The following is a 14,765-nucleotide window of genomic DNA, read 5'->3' as shown; positions in this document are numbered from 1 at the left end:
TGAATTCAATAAGTTTAAAGTAAGCTCTTTATTTTCAGGATTCCATTAGGAATTAGCCTTAATAATCTTCCAGTATTGCAGATGCCAGAGTCCTTCCAGAGGGGACCAACTATGCTATTTTCTTTATTTTATGGGTGGAGAAACAAGAACTGTTGGAGGCTATTTGAATTCCTCAGGATTTATCCTTGAGTCCTCTGCTCCCAGTTGTAGCTGATAAGTCACAGTTTCAGATGAGGAGAGAGCCCTTTATGCACTTTGTGACTGCCCCTTGCTGATGGATGGAGGGTTTCTTTGGTTCCCCCCTTGCCTGCTGTGAGCTCCAAACCATATTGAACAGATTGCAGCAGTGCAGGGGATTAGTGCTGTAACTGAGAGGGGAAACAGATTATCCCTAAACTTAAAACTACCATTTTCTTATAAAAATCCAGCTGTGCTGTTTGGCTGATGTAACTTGGATCACATAAGGCTGATGTCTTGGGTTCTTTTAAGGTTGTGGAAAGCAGTGCTGTCCAGATTTTGCACAATGGGAAGATACTGAAGCTCCTGAAAGCTGCTACTGAGGACGCTGGACAATATTCCTGCAAAGCCATAAATGTGGCAGGAAGTTCTGAGAAGCTGTTTAACCTAGATATACTAGGTCAGTTCATGGTTTGGGGGTTGGTTTTTGTTTTGTTTGGGGTTTTTTTGTAAGTTGGTGATTGGAAAAACAGTTGATATTTAAGCAGGCAGTAAATTTCAACTCATTATAAATAGATTCTTCCACTCACTGTTCTTCCTTAATGTTTGTCTTTCTGAAGTTCCCCCGAGCATAATAGGTACTGATACCCCTGGGGAAGTTGCAGTCATCCTCAACCAGGAAATCAGCCTGGAATGCAGAGCCAAAGGCTTCCCTGTTCCTGACATCCACTGGTTCAAAGATGGCAAGTGAGTGTGTTACAACCTTTGAGGTTTGTGCCTGGGTTGTTCCTGCCCTGGAACACGGGGAGGAAGTGCACTGTACCTGCACACTCTGGTTTGACTACTTAGTGTTGTCCTCAGATAGAACTTGGGGTGGTGTGAGCTGGTGAGTCCTTTAATTAAAAGTTAACCTTCTGCTCATCTTTGTGAACTCTCCCCTGACTGGCACTTGCAGAACACACTTAGGATATTTTAAGCCAGACAACGCTTGAAGCATTTGATTATAATCTCAGCCATTTCTGGATTATTTTAAACATATCATTAGTTAAAATGCAGTTTAGCTGACGTGTTTGACATTTTTCTAGCTAGTGCCTTGTGCACCTCTGCACATCTACATTAAAGGTTATATATGAATATATACATGCTTCCATTCCTCATCCTCCAGGAAAGCACACCAGGAGAAGGATTCTTAGTGGCTTGACTATTAGCTGAAAATCCAGCTGGGCTGTGTTTTTGGTGTTTAACAATATAGTTCAGTACAGACACGGGTTAGTACTCACAGATATCCTGCTGTGACAATTCCTTACTCTTTGGTGTGGATATATTGACACTTTCAACTAGTAGTTGACATTTTGTTATCAGCAAAGGCCTGGCATGACTAAGGATATTAGGAAAAAGAACTGAGGTCAAGCATAGGACTCTGGCTCTGATGCTGGCATCCTGGATGACCTGAGTGAAGTAATTTTTGTGGTTTGTTTTCTTCTAAAAACTAAGAATAGAGTTAATTATAATAGTTTGTCACTTGATGGTGTTCCTTGTGCTTAATGCTGTTAATTTAGTGCTAAATGGTTCTCTGGAACGGGATAATTTCTGCCACTAAAGGACCTCTTCATCTTACTGTCAGTTTAAATTACTGCTGAAAGGATGGGGTCAGAGTTCTGGGAAGCAAAACACTCTCTGTTTCAGGCCCTTGTTTCTGGGAGATCCCAATGTTGAGCTTCTGGACAGAGATCAAGTTCTGCACATCAGGAGTGTTCGAAGGGGTGACAAGGGTCGTTACCAGTGCAGTGCCACCAACGCTGCTGGCAAACAAGTCAAGGAGGTCAAGCTCATTGTCCACGGTGAGTTTACAGAATGCCTGGCCCTGGAACATCCTTGGATTTTACTCATAAGGTTTCTTTTTGGAATGGAGATGCTCAGATGCACACAAATTTTGCAGGATCAGATCCTTAATTTGTATTTGTCTGAGTAAATCCATTCAAAAAAGAAACTTTACTGAAACAAGCATAACTTAATATTCATCTGTTGACAAAGAGATCCTTTTTGAGCATTTATACATATCAAGTCAAGTATGGGTCCAGTCTTTGCAGACTTGGCCTTTAAGTGGTGGTTTTGTGCTTTTTATAATTTTCTAACTGTTGAGAGACAAAAATCTTGACAAGCTTTCTCAAATTCTGCTATTAATTAGTTTCAGCTGAATTTTGATCTGTCTTATGAAGAAGAAAAATGAAATAGAAGATTTTTGTTTTAATATACTTGTGGTCTTATTTTCCTTTAGTTAGTGTTAGGAGTAAATTCAGCCAGGAATAAGTTAAAGTTAGTGCAAAAGTATAAAGCAAAGTGCAAAACCAGTAAGAGTCAGACCTAAATAGTGTTTGAAGAAGAATATTCCAGATGATCTTCAGGTAGCATGGTGGGACATTCCTGAAGTATGGAACAGCCACAGCACACTGCCTGTACACCAGCCATGGGCAAGCCTGTGTCCAGCAGGAACAAAGGAAATGCTGGCACAACTTGCAGGTGATTGTGGCTGTTGGGAGGTTAGAGGAATAAAAATTAGAGGAATAAAAAGGCCCCCAAGTAAAACTCTCACGGATGAGTAGATTTACTTCAGATTCTTCAGGCAAGAGAGGTGAACTCGTGATAGTAGATTGGAACACCTCTTTACTTTTAAATTTCTCATTAATCCTGGCTGCACAAACAGAAGCCCACAGAGTAAGTGAGCAGCCTAGATGCTAATTCTTGCTCATTCTTACTTTGTTTTAGCAGTTCAACCATATTTTTGACTTTAATATTTTCCCAAAACACCATGTTAAAACCATTCCCCATTTCCGTGGATCCTCTGTCAGCATTTGCTTATAGAAAAGTGCATTTGCCTTTGATCTGGGTTTGTTTCAGCATGTTTTATGGATTTAGGTTTTTTGGCAACAAAAAAAGTTTAATTAGTAAAATGTTTCATTGTGGTTTGATAATCTGCAAGGCCCATCTCAGGTGTAGATCCGTCCACGGACACTTTGCTTTACATCTCTGCAGTGGGGTTTTCAGTGACCACTATGGAAGTCAGTGGAATCCGTGGATGTGCTGAGCATTTTTGGCAGTACAGGAGTCAATGTGTCTGCCAGATGTGTCTGGTACTCTCAGCAGTCATAAATTTACTCGTTGCCAATTGCACTCTGTTTTTATTACTTCTATAGAGATTTACGGACTCTTTATATTGGCTGATTTACACCAGAGCTTGTTTGCTAGAAGAATCTGAGTCCTGCTGCCCAGTGAGCAAGGGAAATGACTGTGGGCCAAAAAGTTTCAAAAATAGGAGCATAAAGCAAGACTGTTAAGCTCATATTTAGTCTCAAAGTGACTTCATCCTCAGAAGTTTGGAGCCCTGAGCAGTTCCCGCTGCAGCTGTTGAGGCTCTTGGGCGTATCTGGTATTTTTAATGGCAGGTTCCTTGCTGGGAGGATGCACCTCCCCAGGGATACAGGGATTGCTCTTTCTTTACCCCTTGGAGACAGGGAAGAGGGGTGCCCAGATGCATTGCAGGATGCATGGAGGCCCTAACTTGGCACAGGTTGGAGCCTGGTGGCCCTTTTTGTTGTGTTCTCTTTGTGCTATCTACCCTGTGTTGCCTTGGAGAGCTGTACAGGTGATATATCTCTTTTCCCAGTCAACCAGCAGTAGGACATGAGGGCACAGTCCCAAGCTGTGCCAGGGGAGGTTTAGGTTGGAATCAGGAAGAAGTTCTTCACAGAGAAAGTGATCAGACCTTGGAATGGGCTGCCCAGGGAGGGGGTGGAGTCCCCGTCCCTGGAGGTGTTTAAGCAGAGCCTGGACGTGGCATCAGTGCCATGGTCTGGGTGACAAGGTGAGGTTGGGTCAAAGGTTGGACTGGATGATCTCAGAGGTCTTTTCCACCCTCAGTGATTCTGTGATTGTGATTCTCTGATCTACTCTGCTGGGGAAAAAAACAAGCAAAGGGTTGGAAGTCTGATTAAAATATTTTGTTCTTACAGCATTCTGATGTTTCGTTTAAATCTGCACATCTTTGTAACCCAAGGCTTTAATGCTGCTGTTGTGTCTTTTGAAACAGTCCCTCCCAGTATCAAAGGAGGGAACGTTACCACGGAGGTGTCGGCGCTGCTCAACAACCTCATCAGCCTGGAATGCGAGGCCAAGGGCATCCCTGTCCCCACCATCACCTGGTACAAGGATGGGCACCCCCTTCTCTCCAGCCCCCAGGCTCTGTACGTGGACAGGGGGCAGTTCCTGCAGATCCCTCGTGCCCGGGTGTCAGACTCTGCCAGGTACACGTGTCGTGTGAGCAGCGCGGCCGGCGCGGCAGAGAAGGTGTTCCACGTGGATGTGTACGGTGAGGGACAGCTCCTGGGCTGGGGGTTTGGGTTACAGCTGCACTGGGAGAGCTCTGCTGCCTCTGCAGCCTGGCAGGGACTGTGTTTGAAGACTGGCCTCTCTGAGCAGGGCCATGGACAGGAGATTTAGACCCTCTGCTTTGTGGGACTCTCAAAAAGCTCTTTGGTTCGTGGAATCCTGCAATGGTTTGGGTTGGAAGGCACCTTAAACATCCTCCAGTTCCACTCCCTGCCCTGGGCAGGGACACCTGCCACTAGCCCAGGTTGCTCCAAGCCTCATCCAACCTGGCCTTGGACACTTCCAAGGGGCAGCTACAGCTTTTCTGGGCAACCTGTGCCAGGGCCTCCCCACCCTGACAGCCAGGAACTCCTTCCCAATATCCCGCCTAACCCTGCCCTCTGGCAGTTTAAAACCATCATCCCTTGTTCTATCCCTCCATGCCCTTGTCCAAAGTCCCTTCACCAGCCTTGGTACCACACTTTCTTCTGCTGCACTATTTCTTCTCCATGTATATGTTCTCAAATTCCCATCTGTATGCTGAACAATACTTACCTGCAATACCCAGTCTGCAGGGGATCTTTAGAATGCCCTCTTGAGTCCTTTGTATTTAGTTTTTCCCTCTCAAAGCCCTGCAGATCCTGTGAGTTATACAACTGGTCAATACTGAAGTAAAAAATTTGAATTCTCTGTTTCCCTTTGCCTTGTCCCACCCCAGCAGCAAATTCTCCCATGAAATCCTGCGTGACAGAATGGCTTAGGGAGCCAAAGTGGAGGGAGGAACCAAACCATTTGCTCTTAATTCATTTTCTGGCTACAGAATTAATGGCTTGCAGTGTATTTTTTCCTTTTTCCAGTTCCTCCGGTGATCGAGGGCGATGCTGACACAGCCCAGAGCAGGCAGGTGGTTGCTGGGAATTCCCTGACGTTGGAGTGTAATGCTGCTGGCAACCCTCCCCCTCTCCTGACCTGGCTGAAGGATGGGGTTCCCGTGCAGGCCAGCGACAGGCTCCGTGTCCTGGCTGCTGGGAAGAGGCTGGAGATCCTCAACGCCGCCGAGGCCGACCGGGGCCACTACTGGTGTGTGGCCACAAGCATAGCTGGGGAACAAGAAATCAAGTATGAAGTTGAAATCTTAGGTGTGTGAGCAGCACAACTACTGATTTGTCACATTCCCATAAACCTAATATGGACAGATTCAAAAAACCCCCCTGTTTGTATTTTTGTTGGTGAAAGATCAGTTATCAGGCTCCATATTTAGTTGAACCTGAGCACTGTACAACTTTGCTCTCCAGGGTTACAGGACAGTTGGAAGGCTTTCAGGTTAGTTCTTGAAGGATTTTTTTGCATGTGGTTGGTAAATATTATTCTCAGTAACCCCTAAAATTCTTTTAACTTGCCTTCATAGAAGAAAATCATAGATCCCCAAGGGTATCCATTAAAAATATCACTGAGTAGTGGCTTCTAGGAGAGGACATCTTTCTCTGAATTGTGTTGTGCAAATTTTGAACCTTCTCTTGAAAAAATGCTTTTCCTTTTGTATCCCTTGAATCTGTTACCACAGTTTGCATCTCAGCAGTCCCTGCTGACTGTCCTGAGGTAAAAGAATTGTACAAAAACGTGAGCCACCTTCTCTTGACATGGCAGGAGTTATTTATGAGCTGTAATGAACTTTGAATTGCTCTCTTGGAGAACATAGTATTGAATGCAGGAGAAGAGCACCCATTCTGCTGCTCCAGGTGTATCTCACTGGTCTGGGTCAGTGGAGGAGCTGTGAGGAGCTGTGTTGCAGTGCTTCCTTCCCAGAGAGGACGAGACAGGGTGAAGAAGGACCTGGAAAAGGTTCTTCTGCACCTTTGTTTTCTCCTTCTTCTGGCAGGGAGTGCTAAAAGGCCCCCCCATCCCCACCCATTCATAAGGTTGTTCTGACAGAGTCTGGGAAAACCAAACAAATGAGAAACAATAAAAAAAAAAAAGAGAAGAATGATTTGAAACCGCAAAATATTACTGGGTAAATGTTTCCCTTCAGAAAGGAACTGAGGTTCCTAATGAATCAGTGTGTGTTTAACATTGCTATTTGAGAGAGACTGTCATGATATTTCTGATACTTAAATGTTTCTGTTTGTGGATTTTCTCTTTCACAGTCCCACCATTTGTGGAAGGTGGGGATGAGCTCTTGGACTACATTGTGATTCTCCACAGCCCTTTGGAGCTGGATTGTACAGCGACAGGGACACCCTCACCAACTATCACGTAAGGGCACTCGTGTGACAGTAGAAAATAAATAAATCTGCTGCTTGGTTAGGGGAGTGTGGAATTGAGCTTTATGAGCCACCTGTGTTGTTTGGTGATGGTTAATGAGCAGAGGACAAACTCCTGGCTCCACTGAAGACAGCACTCACTGGGCAGCATCAGGATTTTATTTTAAATGAGTTTGGTTTGTTGTGCCAGTGTCCACGTTCTGGAGATGGGCATAGACAACAAGAGCAGCCAAAACTCTCATTCCTGTGCTAATGCAACTGAGCACTTTTGTTCTGCCACCTGGGGTTGCTTTTGCTGTGGAGATTTCTCTCTGCTTCTGATGGTACCTGCTGTCACCTTTCTGATGTCTTCTTTAGTGCCTGTTCCCCAATACTCCCTTCTGATAAACCATTTTGGTCCATGGCACTCAGGAAAGTGGAATATGACATCTCCAAACTTCCCTGGAAATGCAAATTGAGTTACTGAACTGTTCTGTTTAATGGAGTTGTGCATATTTCAGGAGTGTTGTAGATCTTTCTTTCACAGAGAGCTGAGGCTGAACTTTCTCTTTGACAGGTGGTTGAAAGATGGTCATCCAGTTGAAGAGGGAGCTGGGCACAAGATCTTATTAAAGGGACAGAAACTTGTCATCTCACAAGCTGAAGTGTCAGACACCGGCCACTATAAATGTGTGGCTGCAAATAAGGCAGGAGAACATGGGAAGGAATTTGATGTTACAGTGCATGGTAGGTTACTCAAGGGGGAAAGCAGCAGACTGCTTTTCTTTTTAAATTGCTGGCAAGAAGGTGCTCAGATCTCCTGTAAATGCTTATTTGTATTAGTGGGTTGAAAAATTGTAGATGAGATAAGCTGAAGTAGAATCATAGAATAGTTAGGGTTGGAGGAGATCTTAAAGTCCATCTCATCCCAACCCCCTGCCGTGGGCAGGGACACCTTCCACTAGAGCAGGTTGTCCTGATCTAGGAGTAGAAATAGAACTGCACTCACCTGTGGGGTATTATTTCTATATCTTTAAATGCACATGTTCAAATGACACTTCGGTTTTTTTTCTGGTACTTCTTGCAGTTCCTCCAACCATCAAATCAACTGGACCTTCCGAGAGAGCTGTTGTGATCCACAAGCCTGTGACACTGCAGTGCATAGCCAGTGGCATTCCCAGCCCTTCCATAACCTGGTTAAAAGATGGACAGCCAGTAAACACAGCCAGAGGAAACCTCAGAGTAAGCATGACTCTCTTGTGGGATCCAAACCATGACAGATAGTTACAATGAATTACACAGGTCAGTGCGTCTTTTCCTGTTGCTTCCCTTGCGCTGTGATATAAAGATGCTAAAGATCCATCCTGGAGAACGAGGGGCTTTTTGCCTGCCCAGGGTGGTATCTCTGGTTATAGCAGTGTTTAGTAGACTGAATCCCATTAGACAGCTCATATCAGAGGAGTCCAGGGCTGGAAATTCAGCATGTGGCTCCTTCCAGTGCTACTTGAACCTTTCGAGGTGTGGCTGTCTGCTGGTTGTGAGGTGGGCTCTGCCCACTTTTCCCTGTGAGGAGGCATTAAGATGAGCTGTTCTATAATTGCTGCCATTGCAGCAGCTACCTGTAATTCCCTTCTGATGGTGACATCCTGCCTTTCCATGAAGAGCCCTTCCCAGTGGTTCCATGCTCCAGGGGTTTGGTTGCTTGCAATGGCTTTGATTTACTGTGGGCTGGAGCAGCTTTTGACATCCTGACTGCAGCCTCCTCTGCCCTTTGCCTACCTGCCCTGCTGCCATATGGGTCTCCTTACACTTGTACAGCTCATAATGCTGATGTCCCAGGATTACTGAAGCATCTGAACTCCCAGACACCCCTTCCCTGGGTTAGAGGGAAGCCGCTCCCGGCGGTGTTCCGTGGCAGCGTGTGCTCTGCCCTGGGCCATCGTGTCCATGTGCTCTGTTTTGGTACAGCTGGAGTCCTCAGGCCGTGCTCTGCAGGTGGGCAGGGCCCTGCCCCAGGATGCTGCCCACTACACCTGCGTGGCCACCAACGCAGCCGGAGAGGCCCAGCAGCACGTCCGGCTCCACGTGCACGGTAACGTCTCTGCTCTCGGCAGCTCCTCTGGCACCTGGGTGCCCTCTGCTCTGGCTTTTGTGCTGTCTTGCTTTTTTTGTCCCACTCCATTAGTAAGGAGTGAGGCAAAAAACTCTTCTTCTTAAGATCTGGCCTCTCTCCTGTGGTACCAAGGGCCCAGAAATAAATGAATTAATTCCCTTTCCAGGTAATTGCTGTTCAGAGGTCTCCGAAAAAGCCAAACACATTGCCACTAACTCACCCCTCAGAATGGTACCTGTTTCTGAGTCAGTATGTGATATACCACCATTGACATTATTAATTTCATCCGAATTGTCTGTGGATATTGGTATTCCCTGTGACCCTGCAATGGGAAATTTTTACAGGAATGACTTTTCTGAGAAAGAAACATTCTGTTGTGAGGGGATTTTTCAGCCTGATTAAAGGGAACTGTCTTTTGCAGCTAACAATGGTATAAAAGGAGTTGGGGAAACTTGAGAAGCAGTTGTTTGCATGTGAGTTTAATAAATGCTCTCACCATGATTTACGTATGTTTGGCTCAGAAATTGGCTTTTGCATTCTTGATGTGATCCAATCCTCAAAGGAGGTGTAGGAATCCTCAGGAGGTGTAGGAATGGACCATGGCAAAATGCTCACAGAGTATCATTATGTTGACTCTTATTGCCAAACCAACTCAGTATCTGGAAAATGTTCAACTGAAACGAGGAGAAGCTGCAGAGTCTCCATGGACGAGACTTAGAAAGAGAAGCCACACTCATCTTATACTGTGATAATTGCATCACAGCTAATTTGAGTGTCAGCCCCATGTCAGAGATGTCTCTTTTTGCTGTCTTCATGTTCAAAGTGTCATTATCTGGTGTTTCTGACGTGGTGCAGATTTCTAAACGTTAGTAAGGTAAAGCTGTGTCAACAGTCAGTTAAGTGGGATGTTCCTGCCACAATAAAGAATTGCTGTTCTGTGTTGTGCACCCATTCCTTGCAACTCTGTTTTAAAGTCCCAATTTCACGAAAAAAATTAGAAGTAACAAAAATAACATTTTATTCCTCTTACCACTAATGTGGTTATATAGTTAGAGAATATCCCCTTTTCAAAGATGAGCTTCTTGGAGAAATTCCTTGGTCATCCAGCAGCTGAAGGTTGTGCAACTCATAGCCCAGAGTTTGTCCAAGGGCAGATGACTTTGTGGTTGGATGCTGTGCTGGCTGGGTGGCTGAATTAATGCAAACCTGCTGCCTTTGTCTTTCCCCAGAACCACCTAGTCTGGAAGATGCGGGAAAGATGTTAAATGAAACAGTGGTGGTGAACAACCCAATCCATCTTGAATGCAGAGCTTCTGGGAACCCTCTGCCAGGTATCCACGTGCACCTTGGGGAACATCTGGAATCAGCTTTAAACACATCCCCTTTTATCTCCTGCCAGCCAAATATTTGACAGTGTAGAGCAGACCTGGTGCATTGAGCATGTCAAGTGTGGGCATATCTAGGACCTTTTTTAGAGTGTGTTTTTGCTCCCACCTTCTTCTGATAAGATATAAAAATACCATGTTACTGTGAGAACAATTTTCTATATTAATTGTTGTACAGCAAAACTGGAGGAATAGTTACTAAGAGCTTATCTAATATAGCAATTTATTCTCGTGCTGATGACAGCAACATTTTCAGAAGAAAGGTGTTATTACATTTCAGGTGAACATCCAGATTCACCTTTTCTGCCTTTTTGAGAATTAATTCACAGCAAAGTATTGTTTTCTATAATAATTTATACTTGTATAAAACACAGTTTAAAAATACTGAGGGTGTAAGTAAAATGTAAAAACATCAGGATTTTATATCCGTTTTACACTCTCTTTATTTTCTTCTCCTCCTTTTTCTTTCCAAATTGACAATTATTTTAGAACAAACAATTAAAATGATGGATTTCAGATGATTTATGCAATAAGAACAGTTTGGTCACCTCTGGTATGATGTGATGCCACATCATAGTGTCAAGAAATAACATTAGCAAAGAAAAGTGATAGCACAGCATTCCACTGAAAAAGAGAGGAGCCCTGTACAGTCTTGTTTATCAGTGAGACCAGAACACTTTGTGAATGCAGCTCTTTCCCCAAATAAACTTGTGTATTACAGATAATCAATAAGTGGTAATTTCATCTACTGAGTGGTGGTACCATAAATCCTACATGGCTCATTCTCCTGATGGCTGGTGCCATCTTTTGGCTGAGATGCAAAATCCTCAGATGTTGCTGGTTATAGAGTTCCTGTAAAACTTTCTTTTGGAGCAGCACCGGATTCCTGCTCTTTATTTTAACTTTCTTTTTCAATTGAACTTTGATTTTGTTGCTTACATGTTGGTTCTTTGTCCCAGGTGGTTGAGTTTAATGTAGGGATAATTTAGGATAAAAGGTGAAAAAATGATACATATTGTAGAATCCCAGGGCGGTTTGGGCTTGAAGGGACCTTAAAGCTCATCTTATTCCACCCCCTGCCATTGGGCAGGGACACCTTCATATTATTGTGTGTTTTTAAACAGCTGCTTGTGACCTCGGTATGAGATGAGTAAATTTGGTTTGTGAGATAAAATGTCCTGAAGGTAAAAAATGTCCTTAAATATATGATGTGTGTAGATGATAGTGTCGAGAGTGCTGTTGAATTCTGGGGGGGATTGTCAGTATTTTGCACAAATGTTACCCATTTCCTCATTTCGAGTTGCTTTTCACTGTTGTTAACGCTGATTACTGGTGATGGGGCATTGTAAGGGTCGGTGTGTGACTGGAAGGCCGCAGCCCCTCTGCCCCCCTCACGGGTGTCGTGTCCCTTCCCGCAGCCATCTCGTGGTTCAAGGACGGCCGCGCGCTGGCCGTGGGCGCCGTGAGGGGCCGCGGCCGGGCCCTGCTCATCGAGGCCGCGCAGCTCTCGGACGCGGGGCTGTACCGGTGCCTGGCTGCCAACACCGCGGGCATGGCCGAGCTGCTCTACAGCCTGCAGGTCCACGGTGAGTGAGAGCCGGGCGGTGCCGCGTCCTGCCCTGGGAACAGCCCGTGCACAGCATCCAGTGCGCCCGTTCCCCCCGCGCTGCCCAGGCTGGCCGGAACCCACAGCCCCCAGTGCCACAGCCACGGGGCTTTGGGATCCCTCCACCTCCACCCTGGGCAGCTCTGCCAGTGCCTGACCGCCCTTCCTGTGAAGGTGTTTGTCCTGCTGTCGGACCTAAACCTCCCCTGGCACAGCTTGAGGCCGTTTGCTCTCACCATGTGTCGTGACACGTAGGAATAACACGTACACGCACTGCCTTTGGTCTCCTCAAGCTTCAGGTCTGCTCAGTAGACTTGGTGTCAGTCATCCCATCATCACAGCATCATGGAATGGTTTGGGTGGGAATGGACCTGAAAGCCTGTCCCGTTCCACCCTCTGCCCTGGGCAGGGACACCTTCCACTAGCCCAGGTTGCTCCAGGTAGCCTGGCCTTGGACACTTCCAGGGATCCAGGGGCAGCCACAGCTTCTCTGGGCAACCTGGGCCAGGGCCTCCCCACCCTCCCAGGAAAGAATCCCATCCCAGTATCCCATCTGCCCCTGCCCTCTGGCAGTGGGAAGCCATTCCCCCTTGTCCTGTCATTCCATGTTCTTCACTCTTTTTTTTAATCAGTGACATTAGAAATAGGTGTTTTGAGCTAGGAAAATGTGCAAAGGGAAGGCATTTCTAGGAAGATTTGTGGAAGAGGTCTTTTATTTAAGGGACCACTTCAGCAATTTGCAGGGCCTGGCAATGACTGGGGTTTGTTGTAGATGACTTTGAAGCTCACAGTAGATAAAGGACACAGATGAAATGCTTTTTCATAATCCAAGAGCTTTAAAGAAAAATGTACTGTGTCTAAGAAGATGAAGTGAAAGTGTGGGTGTTTGCAGACATGAGACACCTGAGCAAAAGCCAAATTGGAGCTTTTCCACTGTTTTCAGTGGTTTTTGATGTGGCCATAATCCAAATTCTTATCTTTGATACATGCATATGCCTGTAGCTGATTTTCTGTCGGAGTCTTCCATGCAGAACTGTGGCCCAAATTTGGCACAGTGTCCCCAGCTGAGATGCACGCAGAGTATCTAGTTCCTATTAATGTTAATTGGGCAGTGCATTTCCATTGAATTAATGACCATCAGGGGAGAAACTGATGGCTCAAGGCATGGTCAAAGGCAATTAACCCCACCCAGTGATTAATTCCCAGAAATACTTAGAACTGAGCTCATAATTCTAGTTAAATGAAGAATAACCCACAGTGTCTGCGTGTCTTTTGATGGGTGGCAGAATTTCAGTGGATATGTCCAGAGTTTTCTGGGGAACTAATACTTTCTGACTAAGGCACAGAATTCTAGAACACAATCTGTGCAGTTGCAGGCAGAACTAATTGCATCAAAGGAAACCCAAACTGCTGTCCCTGAACCTACTTAACTGAGCTTGTGTCCTGCCAAGCTCACACGTGGGGAGCTGCTGGAATTTACCATCAACAGGGTTGTCATCCAGTTTAGTTGGAATTTATGAGTTTGAGAAGAGGAAGCTCGAGTTTTTTCCCTCTTCCTAGTGGAAGCAATGACTACTTGAAGGAGAACAGACTCAGAAATGCCAAGAAAGTTGGGCTGCATTTACAGAAAGGCTGCTCTGGATTTCCATGTGGCACTTGGCATCGGGAATGAGCACCTTCCTTGGTCATTACTTATTACTTGGTCTTATTCAGTGATTTCTGTTGTTAATAGTGTTATCACATCTTTTTGGCATTAAAAACAATGCTTGTTACTGCAGGCTTAGCGTTAAATAAAGCCAGGCAGGGCAGCTGAAGGAAGCAGGTGGAATTCCAGTTTAGTATATTCATATGATTTTATTGTATTAATTTTTTTCACTTCTCTCTCCCCACTGTAACTTTCTCAGGCTTTTGAGAACAATGAATGCTACTGCACTGCATTAGGGGAGCTGTGTGCGTGTGTGTGGGGAAAAACGGTTACAAAGATTATAAAATCCTTTGCTTTTTTTCTGCCCTTCCTGCTATTACTGAAATGTGTGTAAGAGTAGGGAGAATCATGGAATGGTTTAGTTTGGAAGGGACCATCAAGCTCATCTCATTCCACCCCCTGCCATGGGCAGGGACACCTTCCACTAGCCCAGGTTGCTCCAAGCCCCGTCCAACCTGGCCTTGGACACTTCCAGGGGTGGGGCAGCCACAACCTGAGTTAAGGCTGAGGTTTGCTGAATTTTTTAATGAGTCTTATTTTCAGGACAGAATTTTTTACCTGTTTTCTCCCCTCACAGAGGATGTGTATGAGTAGCTCACACCATTCTCATCCCTTTCCTGAAGTGACTTAAAATATTAAGTTTTGTACTGATACTGACTTTTAAGTTTTATCATCAAGTTATTAGTGGTAGGAGCAAATAAAATTGGTTTGATTTTTCTCAACAAAAGAAACATCTTCCTTTTTTTAATGCTTCTGGTCTCCCATTCTGACACAGCCCTACAACATTTGCTGGCCTGTGTGCCTGGAGTAAGTGTTTAGAGATGTTCCATTAAGATGTTTGGTGTCATCGGACAGGCAGATGTTATGCAATCTGAGCTGGAAACTGTTCCCATATGCTGTGCAAGGCCAATTTATCACTCTGTGTATGGACTTGCTTTATGTAGTTTACATGATAAACTCCTTTCTTTAATCCCCGCCACTCCTAATGCCTTTCACAAGGTCTAAATGGAGTATCAGAGAAGTTAGAGGGAATATTTTCTGGCTTTGAGTGGTGGTTCCTGGGTTTCCCAGCTGTCCTCTGGGCAGCAGGCCCAGTCCCACATACCTTGCTCACAGTAGTTCCACTGGAGTTATCTGCCTGCTTATGCAAGGGAAGAGCAGGATTTGGCACAGA

The 14,765-nt window shown here is 45.2% G+C and overlaps 1 protein-coding gene across 9 annotated transcripts in view; it reads left to right on the top strand.

Annotated features, from left to right (window-relative positions):
• The window catches only part of HMCN1 (hemicentin 1), a 161,749-nt gene that overhangs the window by 73,199 nt on the left and 73,785 nt on the right, over window positions 1–14,765 (top strand). For all 9 annotated transcript variants that reach the window (XR_010432568.1, XR_010432567.1, XM_064664038.1 and 6 more), the window contains exons 28-38: window positions 490–637; window positions 798–924; window positions 1,864–2,018; window positions 4,265–4,543; window positions 5,400–5,681; window positions 6,687–6,795; window positions 7,360–7,529; window positions 7,870–8,024; window positions 8,751–8,874; window positions 10,125–10,226; window positions 11,699–11,866. Coding sequence is in view for 7 of the 9 variants with exons in the window: in XM_064664038.1 (XP_064520108.1) it covers window positions 490–637; window positions 798–924; window positions 1,864–2,018; window positions 4,265–4,543; window positions 5,400–5,681; window positions 6,687–6,795; window positions 7,360–7,529; window positions 7,870–8,024; window positions 8,751–8,874; window positions 10,125–10,226; window positions 11,699–11,866 (1,819 nt within the window). In the remaining 2 variants the exon portion in view is untranslated. The remainder of the gene's footprint in view (window positions 1–489; window positions 638–797; window positions 925–1,863; window positions 2,019–4,264; window positions 4,544–5,399; window positions 5,682–6,686; window positions 6,796–7,359; window positions 7,530–7,869; window positions 8,025–8,750; window positions 8,875–10,124; window positions 10,227–11,698; window positions 11,867–14,765) is intronic.

This window comes from Pseudopipra pipra, chromosome 9 (assembly GCF_036250125.1).
Source record: "Pseudopipra pipra isolate bDixPip1 chromosome 9, bDixPip1.hap1, whole genome shotgun sequence".
NCBI lineage: Eukaryota > Metazoa > Chordata > Aves > Passeriformes > Pipridae > Pseudopipra > Pseudopipra pipra.
The sequence above is the reverse complement of the archived record's forward strand: the minus strand, read 5'-3'. Positions and strand labels throughout refer to the sequence as shown.